The sequence below is a fragment of the Notolabrus celidotus genome, chromosome 12 (assembly GCF_009762535.1).
Source record: "Notolabrus celidotus isolate fNotCel1 chromosome 12, fNotCel1.pri, whole genome shotgun sequence".
In the NCBI taxonomy this organism is placed as follows: Eukaryota; Metazoa; Chordata; class Actinopteri; order Labriformes; family Labridae; genus Notolabrus; species Notolabrus celidotus.
The window spans coordinates 7,366,825-7,379,026 of NC_048283.1; the positions used below are offsets into that span (position 1 = coordinate 7,366,825).

General features: G+C 40.8%; 1 protein-coding gene across 1 annotated transcript in view; it reads right to left on the bottom strand.

Moving 5' to 3' along the window:
• The window catches only part of gabbr1a (gamma-aminobutyric acid (GABA) B receptor, 1a), a 113,490-nt gene that overhangs the window by 23,302 nt on the left and 77,986 nt on the right, over nucleotides 1-12,202 (bottom strand). The window contains exon 16 of the mRNA XM_034697519.1: nucleotides 4,520-4,670. Within this exon, the coding sequence (XP_034553410.1) occupies nucleotides 4,520-4,670 (151 nt within the window). The remainder of the gene's footprint in view (nucleotides 1-4,519; nucleotides 4,671-12,202) is intronic.

Genomic DNA, 12,202 nt, shown 5'->3' on the forward strand with positions numbered 1-12,202 from the left:
AATTTGTTTTTGTCAGACTCAGTTTTTGTGTCTCAAGTTGAGCTCAGATGGAGCAAAGAAAGAGCCTGAGCTCATCTTTTCATGAACATTTATAGTGCCCTGCAAAATTAAGATTTCAATGGAATTGTCCATAAACTTACAATTCTCATTAAAACATTTGAACCACTTGCAAGATCAGCTATTTAGATGTGAAATGATCTCTTCTTTGACTTCACAATATGGTCCTTCCTTTACAAGTCTGTTTGGAACAAAACCACTTTACAAAGATTTAGTGGATTTGAGAGAAATTGCAAAAGATAGAGATTTCATACCAGGACAGACCATTTATTTAAAATATGGGGCCACAAAAGGGCTGACCAGATTTAGCCAGATTATTACAATTAAAGGGATTGATTGTTGGAAGCGCTGGTGGCCTAGCGGTCTAAGCGGCTCACATACAGAGGCTATATTCCTCGTTGCAGGGGTCGCCGGTTTGATTCCTGGCCGGTCGACCATTTCCTGCATGTCTTCCCCCGCTCCCTACTCCCCACATTTCCTGTCTCTCTTCAGCTGTCCTGTCAAATAAAGGCAAAGAGGCCAAAATGTATTTTAAAAAAGAGAAGAAAATTAGCCATTAATGAGATCTCTCATTTAAGTCTCAAATAAGACTCATGTCATGGTCTCAACTATTTCTCCTAGTGAATTTTAGGAGAAACTAATGAGAACAATTTGAAACTTGAATGAGGCTGAAGTGAGAATCTCAATTTGGTCTCCAGAGACTTAGAAGAGAAAGCCTTGAGCTGTAAAATGTTTCTCTGGGTATACTTTGTGTCTATTATATTTTACCCAGAAGATGGATCTGGAAGAAGCAAGCAGCTGCTTCAATGTGCAAAGCATGCTGGGTACATAGTGAGGCAGACCTGGCTGGCAACACCACTTACATCCTTAAATTGGTTTGTAAGCACAGATTTAAAGAAACAGTGATACACTTTAAATTTTTGATTGAAGACTCTTGAATTCAATGAAACAAGTGACCAGTGGAGGGGGGAGGAGCGAGTCTCTGCAATTTGGTAGCAGGCAGTGGATAAAATATTGCTGAACATGAAACAAGCCATAACAACCCTGAGAAAAGGATATAAAAAGAGAAATAGGAAATAATACAAAAGAATGCAAAAACAGTCAGAAGATCTGCATCTGCATAGAAACTCCTTTTTGCTGAACACAATGTACAGTGGGGCAAAAAAGTATTTAGTCAGCCATTGATTTTGCATGTTCTCCTACTTGGAAAGATGAGAGAGGTCTGTAATTTTCATCAGAGGTACACTTCAACTATGAGAGACACAATCAGAAAAAAAAATCCAGGAGATCACATTGTAAGATTTTTAAATAATTTATTTGTAAATTATGGTGGAAAATAAGTATTTGGTCACCCACAAACAAGCAAGATTTCTGGCTCTCACAGACCTGTAACTTCTTCTTTAAGAAGCTCTTCTGTCCTCCACTCGTTACCTGTATTAATGGCACCTGTTTGAACTGGTTCTCTGTATAAAAGACACCTGTCCACAGCCTCAAACATTCAGACTCCAAACTCAACCATGGCCAAGACCAAAGAGCTGTCCAAGGACACCAGGAAGAAAATTGTGGACCTGCACCAGGCTGGGAAGAGTGAATCTACAATAGGCAAGCAGGTTGGTGTGAATAAATCAACTGTGGGAGCAATTGTGAGAAAATGGAAGACATACAAGACCATTGATAATCTCCCTCCATCTGGGGCCCCACGCAAGATCTCATCCCGTGGGGTCAAAATGATCATGAGAACGGTGAGCAAAAATCCCAGAACTACATGGAGGGACCTGATGAATGACCTGCAGAGAGCTGGGACCAAAGTAACAAAGGCTACCATCAGTAACACACTACGCTGTGAGGGACTGAAATCCTGCAGTGCCAGGCGTGTCCCCCTGCTTATGCCAGTACATGTCCAGGCCCGTCTGAAGTTTGCCAGAGGGCATATGGATGATCCAGAAGAGGATTGGGAGAATATCATGTGGTCAGATGAAACCAAAATAGAACTTTTTGGTAAAAACTCAACTCGTCTTGTTTGGAGAAAGAAGAATGCTGAGTTGCATCCCAAGAACACCATACCTACTGTGAAGCATGGGACTGGAAACCTCATGCCTTGGGGCTGTTTTTCTGCAAAGGGGACAGGACGACTGATCCGTGTTAAGGGAAGAATGAACGGGGCCATGAATCGTGAGATTTTAAGCCATAACCTCCTTCCATCAGTGAGAGCGTTGAAGATGGAACGTGGCTGGGTCTTCCAGCATGACAATGATCCCAAACACACCGCTCAGGCAACGAAGGAGGGGCTCCGTAAAAAGCATTTCAAGGTCCTGGAGTGGCCGAGCCAGTCTCCAGACCTCAACCCCATAGAAAATTTGTGGAGGGAGTTGAAAGTCTGTGTTGCCCAGCGACAGCCCCAAAACATCACTGCTCTAGAGGAGATCTGCATGGAGGAATGGGCCAAAATACCAGCTCCAGTGTGTGCAAACCTGGTGAAGACTTACAGGAAACGTTTGACCTCTGTCATTGCCAACAAAGGTTATGTTACAAAGTATTGAGTTGAACTTTTGTTATTGACCGAATACTTATTTTCCACCATAATTTACAAATAAATTCTTTAAAAATCCTACAATGTGATTTCCTGGATTTTTTTTCTGATTTTGTCTCTCATAGTTGAAGTGTACCTCTGATGAAAATTACAGACCTCTCTCATCTTTCTAAGTGGGAGAACTTGCAAAATCAGTGGCTGACTAAATACTTTTTTGCCCCACTGTAATTGTTCACAAAAGAACACAGTTTCAGTCCTCAGAACAGACCTCGTCTTATATACAGCTGTCTGCTGTAGCCAAAATAATGTAATGAGAATGAACCATGAGAATAATACTAATACTACCAGCTGCAGCTTTGTCTTGCTTTTTAATAGAGCTGGTTATGTATTTTGTCTCCTAACAAGACAGTTTGTAACAAACTTGTTTTGTAAAAACAGCTTACAGAATACATTTGATTTGATCTGATCTGACTCAGAGTGTTTTGGCTGCTGAGAGCAGCCATCGGTGAAACTGTGTTTGAAATATAATCAAAGCTGGAAGAGGGCCTGACTGGCACACTGGAGCCAACCTGAGATCCCCGAAGGAACAAACCTCTCCAGCTTCCCGAAAAACTCCTGATAAGCTTGTGGACTTATGGGACTTTAAATCACTTTGACTCAGGTCAAACATAAAAATACTATGTTTAAAGACTTCAGAGATACGCTACAGCGGGTTCACAGACATGTATTAAGCTTAGAAATCCGAGATCAAAAGACATTTTTTAAAGGAAGTCTATTTGCATTTAGTTTGGGGCTATGCTTAAGCTGCGACAATGGAACCAGCTGCTGGATCCAGAAAAGCCACACCCAAATAGCTAACTTTGTAGTCCCAAAACTCGAAACCCAGCAGTGCTATTCAGCGTTAACACCAACCTCAAAGGAAGAAGGATTTGTGTTGAAAATGGGAATTATTTTTCCTCTGTCTCATAAACTAAAACCACGAGCATTCACACGAGAGTGCAACAGAATGAACAGCTCTTCTGGAGCAGATGGAGGTTGTTACGGGGAATCATTTCACCATTCCGAGCCAACGTAGCTCCTTAAACAGGTGACCTTCATGTAAAAAACAGCATGTTTTCAACCTCTGACGCCCAATTTAATTCATCTATCAATTCTCATTATTTTCAGCCTTTTATAAAAATCCTTTTAACAATGACCTCACTCTGCAGAGGACAACTTTATTTTGACAATTATCCAACATATCCTGCATGTATAATGCCTCTCAGAAGGACAAACATGACGAGAGCCAGAGCCAAACAACAACAGCCCATCATCATACATTAACATTGTAAACTTCCACTTAAAGGTGGCACACGCAATTCCAAAGGCAGGTTGTGGATTTTTGCACTCAGCTGGCGAATTAATATATCCCTCCTTTCAAGGCTCCCTCGGAGGATTTGACCCCAAAATGTAAGGACACAGTGAGGAAAACAACTTAAACCGCCAACAGAAAACAACTGAGTTAGCCTCACTGTAGAGGAAGAACTTTTTTTATTCACTGTCATGGTGAAGCTCTGCTCTTCTGGAGCGAGGACAAGGAGGACTAAGAGGTCAGATCAGTTTTCCAACGCCTCCTGTTGCTAATTGGCTGTAAACATGTTGTGTTGCTTGGCCCAAGTCACTTTGTTTATTTTGTTTATTTCCCTTTTACAGAGTCAGGGCGAGCACTCAGAGCAGACAGCTAGCAGACCGTGAGAGGACAGGCACTGTATCGAAAAAAAAAATGTTTGCCAGATTAAATCACACACATCTTTGAATAAAAAGGCTAAAAAAATGAAAGCTATGTTTATCTAGGATGCGTGTTTTTAATACAGCACCCACAAAAGAGGAAACTTTAACATTTGCTGTTTCAATTTTACATTAGGAGCTCCTTCTCATTGTAAGCAAACTTACCGGACGTTGCCGTTGTAGATGTTAAAGGTCAGACAGACGATGCCGAGCAGGATGCCGAGGCCAGCGAAGACAGACACGGCTGCAAACAGCTTCTGAGACAAGTACCTGTACTCTTCGATCACAACGGTCCGATCAGCAGGAGGTCCAGCACCTGAAGAAAGGGAGAGTAACAATAGAAGTTTGTAGATACAATTATTTTGGTGCCATTTGAACAACCTGGGGTTTGTTTTGTAAATTAAAACTGAATTAGATCATGTAGGCTATTGATAGTGGGAGATGTTTCCTTCTGATGTTCAATAACGGCACAGAGAGGCACAGATTTTTTTATCTGGTGGTGTATGTACGACATGGTTGATAACAGCTAGGTCACAGACGGCAAGGCAATGAGAATGATTGTGAGCATGCAGCGCTCTCTTATACTCTGCAAAGAGCAACCACAGATTCCTTTCATGGAGGAGAGATGTTCTACAAAGCCATTAAAAAAAACACAGCGACTCGACGAGATGAGCGTTACAAGACAGAAGTGATGTCTGCTTTATGTCAATTCAATTCAATTCAATTCAATTTGCTTTATTGGCATGAACAAAGACATGTTGTTGCCAAATCACATACGATTTATACACATACATTACATATTATATTCATTACATATTATATATATTGAATATTTTATACGCATTAAAACAGTGGTGTAACCCATACAGCATATCTCAATGTCCTCACTTGATGCGGTATGCTCATAAAACCTTCACCTAAAATCAAATATTATGGGATGGTGCATCCCTCAGGCTGTGACAGGCAGACACATATTTAGCAGCCAGAGGAGCTGCTGACCCTTCCCCCAGGAGAACTGACAGTTTCTCTTCTGGGGTTAATGTTGGGAAGTTTGGTACTATTTTAGTAAAGACACTCCTCTCTGGGCAGCCATGTCTGCATGTGTCTCCTTGTCTCTACAGCTAGCTGGTGATCACTCAGCCTGCATTTGGTCAGGATACGTCTTTGTTTTGTATCTCTGACACTGTACAGATATTCAGATAATTTAATCTTTCTGCTTGATTCTGATTGGTCAAATCAGAACCAAATCTTGTCAGGACTTGTCTCACCCTGTCAGGATTCTATTTTCCCATAACCACCTGCTAACTATACATTACCCCTTACTTCTTCAACTACAAATTCAGTTGCTGGGGGAAGGTACAGTCCGTACATAGTTCACATACATGTCCACACATGGAGCGAAGAGAATCTAAATGATTGAGTGTGAAAGAGTTAAAAGTCATACTAACAGCTATCTTCATTTTCAGTCTGCAGCGATTCATTGATTACTCAAGAGACAGTGATTCAATCTGCAGTTGAATCCTGTGACTAGTGTGCTTCTCTGGTGTCTCAATGTGGAGCTTTGCTTTGTTTTCAGACATGTATGATAGTCCATAAAATATCTTTGAGGTTTGCACTGAAGAATCTGTGATAAACATTGTGCCAATTTGATGACATTTAAAAAAAACCTAACTGATAAGTTGACTCGTAGAAAAAATATATCCAGCTGAAGTGATAACGAAAAAGTTACTTTCAGCCTGACTGTCTTTCCTTCTTCTATTTCTAGAACAACAAGGCATGAGGGCAATCAATACTGGACAAGAGTGATGGAAAGTTTTGCAGCTGAAACAACACAACTTTCATTAAACCAGGGAAGTATAGCTGAGAGGCAGGCTACATTTACACCCACACAGTTTTACATGTTCACTCAGACCTTTCTGCAGGCCACCGAGAAACTTTACCAGAGCAGTTTGAGGTTAAAGTGCTTTGCTCAAGGGCAGCTCAGCAGTGGAAATGAGGGAGAAACAACTGCTGCTGTCTCACTTTCTTCACTGAGGTTCATCCTGCCAATGAACAACGAGCTCACTTCTGTAAAATGACTGAATGAACCTCTCGAAAGAAAAGTACAATCTGCCCAGGATTTGGAAAAGTTTCTTATAAAAAGTACAAATTACTGCAAATGGACTGAAACTCCTCAACACTGCTGATAACTTTTCTGATGACTGGGCCGTTGAGCCCTTTGAGGATACACTCAATTTTATGAATCTGACTGATCCATGCAATATCTGGTCATCACAGAGGCTCAGGCCTGCAGCTGGGGTACAACACACACCAGTGCTTATCTGAAGAGTTACATAGAATTACATTAGACAGGAAATGTCAAAGAAAGTTTATTATTAGTATTTCTTCTCTTTCTCTCATACTCTGCACTCGTCTTCTCTCTTTCTGTCTCTCTCACTATTTCTTTTTACCACAGCCTTAGAGAGTCGGGGAGTAGATAAACAGTTGTTTGAACATCAATATCTGTAAATGAAACTGCCATGAAGGAAATCCAGGCATTCAGCCAAGGTCAGGGTGAGGGTTGTGCAGCCAGGCTGTCAGAGCTTCACTTTATCTTTTAAAAGGGGAATACAATACAAAGATTTTCACATCAATAGTAAAAGCTGCTCTGCATGTTTTATAGTTTATAAAATGTCTGACCAACAGCTGGAAACAAGCAACTTTTAAAATGCCAAAAAGATTCAGAGAAATGTTTATTAGATGATCAAATATCCTCCAAAGCTGAACTCCTTCCCAGCAATGGAGGCCATTTCTCTAACTTTTTGAAGCCAGCTGTGCAGAGGTGAGCCAGGAGCCAGAGATCTAACTCCTCTCTACCACGCAGGTTTTTTTTTCATTCCTGACACAACTATTTCTGTCACTTTTCACAGGAACAATGGAGCACAAAACTGTGAATGTTTTCCAGGAGATGCTGTCTGAAAATATACGCTGCTATGCCTTTATTTTTAAATGTTGTCATGTCTCCCCCCTGTGTAGAACAGCTGTTTTTTTCACACCATCTTCTAGTGCGGCTGCCTGGAACAATACTTAAAACTTTTAATGGTTGAAGAAGACTTCGTTCTTTGTCTGCTGGACTCTAAGAAGTTCCCTGATGATCACTTTTGTGCAAAGAATGAAACAAAACTTTTACACGAACAAGATCTTACCAAGGCTGTGCAAGAATAAGGATACAGTTGAGTATTGCAATATTTGTTTTCATTACAGTAGATAGCTTTTCCAGCCCCTCATACAGCTACATTAAATGGATTCAACATGTTCTTTTCTCCCCCTCATACTCCTGTAATCACATCCACTGTGCAGATATCACCGTTCGTCCTGTGGGCTGGCTCCTTGAGCCTAAAGCAGACACAAGCACTGCTAATGAAAACATTGAGGTGACTCAGAGAAGTACAGTAAGACGTTATCTTCAGATATTTTCACAGTAGTTAGGTTCTAAAGAACTCATAACCACGTCTTAGCTTTGCACAAACAGGTCTTTGCAGATACAGACACCACACACACAACTGGACAATGAGTGTTCATTGAAAGGGGATATTTTAAAACGGGTCTATATCCTGTTTTAGGAAAAATCCTCCTCTTTATGCCTTTTGTCACTCCAAACAATATTCCAAATTAAAGCTGGGGTTGGTAGTCAGATTTAGATAGACTTTTTGTTATACTGGTTAAAATGATCTTTATGTCCCGATGGCAATCAATACATATTGTGTTCTTAAAAAAGAGTGAGAAAAAAAGCTGCTATCTACAGCCGGAGTAAACCTGGGAAAACACCAAACAATCCCTGCCATCAGGAGCCAAATTATGAAACCAATCAAATCCCATCCTGCCGTTCTGCCCGCCTCCTGCAAAGCGTACATTTCATGTTTGTTTGTGTTTTTAACTTTCACTATGAGAATGTTTTGGTGTTTTTTTACTGCTGAGTGAAACATGAGTTGACGTAGTGCAAAACACAAAAGATGTGCTGAGGACCGGTTTTGAATCAGTCACAGTATAGTATAGTCTTGAATCAGCGGCGCTCATGGATATGAGCGGGGGCGTCGTTTTGGAGGAGCTCCAAGGGGATGGGGGGGCGGGAGTCCTGAGGAAAGGCTACATTCAAACTCATGCTAGTTTTCCGTGACTACCAACCCTAGCTTTAAATAACGTAAAGTTTTGTATAGTGCGCGGGACTCGTACTTTGGATGCCTTGATATTGAAGAAGGTATTAATAATGTTACTAGTTTCTGTAGGGGCCATAATGTTGATTTGCATGTCTTATTTGTTAATCATGATTATTTCCTTTTTATGGTTCACTTCATTTCCGGTTTTGTGTTCATGGGTTTAGTTTACCTTTTAAGTACCTGTTCAGTTGTGTGGTGGCAGGTATACAAAGAGGGTGATTGGGGTTGAATATTTTGTGTTGACCGCCACCGTCATCATCATTATCATTGTTTATTTAGACCTTTTTTTGTACTGATTTTTTTTTGAGCGTTTTGTTATTAAATAGAAAACTTACCTTGGACTTTGATTTTGATTTATGGCAAGATGCGTCACAAACACAATCCCACTTAGTCTCTGCGGCACCGTTCAATCTTAGCCGCTTAGGTTTCATATTCATGTTGTATTAAATTGGATTGCACTCTATCGCATCGCATTGCATCACATGATATCGCCCTAGAATTGACTTGTGCTTGCTGTCATGATTCTGGCTGATGTGTAATGCGCTCCATGAAATGTTACTTTTTGGTGTTCAGAGTTGTTTTTCATGCAGAGTACATATATTAGTGCTAACATGCACATAGCCTAAGGGTTTGCATCAGTGTTGGTGTTTAAAGTACACACACTACATCAAATATTTATGAAGCTGAAGCACAGAGGAGTGAAATATGCAACCATGAACAGCTCAATTTAAACATGGATGTCAGCATCAGCAGTTACTTAAGTGTAATTCAATATATAAATGAACTGGACAATGTTGGTGTTAATTCAGAGATGTAGCTTCAGGGTGAAAAAAGTGTGTGTTAAAGCTAACTACCCAATTATTCATGCTCGTGCAGCTTTACAGCAGAGGAGTCCTCGTGAGGAGGTTCACAGAGGGGCAGATGGACAGGGAGCCTCTTTTAACCCTGAACAGCTTTTGCCTATCCATCTGCTGAAATATGGGACTGCTCACAGGTTTGTGTGTTCATAGACATCCAGAGTGGACTGTCTATATGCTGTATGCATGAGAAGCAGAAAAGAATGATTGAATATGCTCAAGAGAGTTCATATGAGTGATAGGGAGTGTTTCTGTGAGCATACAGTATAAGTTTAGTGTGTGTGACTGTATCAGAGTTTGTGTGTGTGTGTGTGTGTGTGTGTGTGTTAGTGAGAAAGACAGAGTGTGTGTGTGTGTGTGTGTGTGTGTGTTTCTCAGAAAGGAAGCAGAGCGGGAGTGTCAGAGCTGCGTGAAGCTGATGTGTCAGATGTCAGAGGAAAGTGTCAGTGTCGCCCCCTCGAGGGTCGCAGGGTGTCAAAACGCCCATCATGCTCTGTTTAAAAACTTGTCACCATCGTCACACAAGTGATGTGTCTCTGGTGTCATCTGCCTGCAGTGCTCAGCGAGTCAAAATCAAGCTTTTTAAAGGCGATTTTTACACCACAGAGAAGCAATTTCATGATCACAGCAGCCAAAGTCTTACACCGTGACGGAAAAACTGGAAACATTTTGCTTTTGATTGTTTGTAACAGTAACACATTTTTTCACAACAATCAGGAAGTATTCTGTTTAATATTCAGCATCATTTAACAATGATATCATCGGTTCAATTAATTAAAGCTGGAGCTGGATAAGCAGCGGTAATTTTATGCAACGTTAACCCAAAAAAAAGGAATTAAATTAAAATCTTCCTGAAATTGGCACCGTCACATTGTGAGACAATTAGCTTCCTACCTATTGTAGCAAGCTGCAGTGAAAGTGCCTGTTACAGTTCAGATAGCACTGGCTGAAACTCCACAAAACATGCTGTCACAACAATCCCTCTTTGAGTTTTGCATGGCTCCCAACAGCCTCCATCAAATACCGAAACCTTTCACCACCAACATCACTGGGACTTCCATTAGCACAGCCACTATAATACACAGGAAGGAACTCTTGCTTCAGCAGAGATAGTACCCTGTAATTCAAGTTCCAAGCAAGGTCAGAGTGATCTTAACAACAAGAACGACGAGCGGGGACACAAAAAAAGAAGGTAGAGGCACGTAGCAGATCTGCCAGGAACAAGAAACCCAAAAGAAAAAGGTGCACAGGTGAAAATGGCAAAAAGAACAGAGTGAGACCTCGCCTTTCACACACAGCTCCCTCTGGAAAAATACAGATAATTGTTACCAGACAGATTCAGTTTTAAAGAAGACACAAAAGCACAACTGGATGAGCTAACTATCAAATTAACTAGCAATTCAGTTTTATTACAAATGTGACATCAAATTTTGAATTTAATCTAATCATTAACACACAAGGTTCTTGTGAGAAACCCATCCCATCAGCCCCTCACCCCAAAATTCTCTACTGATAAGTTACACAGCCTGCCACATGGCTCCTAATGTTCCCCAGATAGGGACAGATGGGCAGTGACAGCCAGTACCACACCGGGGTTATTGAGTGGGCACATCCCTTCATTGGTGTTTCGTTAAGTTAGGCCGTCGACACCTCAGGGAGGCTAAACAGTTCAACAGACCCAGGATCTGTTCATGTGAGCTCCAGGTAGTGACATCACTGACAGTATTCACTAGGGGTCATCCAATTATCGGCCTAGCTGACTATTGGCGGCTGATATTCGGCATTTGGCTGATTATCTGTATCAGCATTTAATTTTACAGATCACCATTAAAATCTATTGATTAAAATGTGTGCTGCATTGGCTCTACTGCTGGCGTGTCTTTCCCCCTGGGTCTGTTTTCAGTCACCACCCTGTCTCACCTAATGTCCCGCCAACAACTACTGCTTCTTTTACTTAAGGGAAACATCTGAGCATTGGTTAATACAGACATTAAATGTAAAGGTGTACAGTTTACAGAGATGAAAGCTCACCTCCAATGCAGTTATGTGCTATTTTCATATTCATCTACAGTAATAATAATGAAGCAGCCTTGTTTTTGTTTCAATGACAAGTCCACGTTCAAGTTTCGACACAAATATTTTCATTATTACTGTGAATGCATATCAGCTCCAAATATCAGTTAACAATCCCATGAACTACGAATAGGGATGGAAAATGTAGTATATGAAGTATATGATCGATATTTGAAAATGTTAATGATCAATTATCGATTAATCATTAAAAAAAAACATAAACGCTTTCCATGTCAAAAACAATTCCAAATGCGTTTTTCCCTCTGAATCCAACTTTCCTTCACTACACAATGTATATATCTGACAGTATTGAAAAGCTATGGATTGTATTGAGGTGTTCAAAATGTTAAACACGCTGAATATCAACGTGAGGAGCAGGCTCATAATCTCCACGGACACACAATCATAAAAGTGAAGGCTCAGGTATCAACAAGGGAACTGAACAGAAACATATTGATGACTGCTTTTACTCTCTGTAAGGTGACCTTGGCTTAGGTGACTTGAAAGGCGCCTCCAAATAAAATTTATTATTATAATTATTATTATTATATTTTAGACTCACAGTGTCCAGTTTTCTGTCTACTCGTTCTTGTTGAGAAAAAAAAGCATGTGTTTGTGGTCAGGTGTCAGCTGGGAACGCAACCGGGTCATAATCAGTCTGGCGGTGGAGAAAAAAAGCACTCGTGCAGAACTGTCACTCAGCAGCAGCCCCCAGCTGAGCA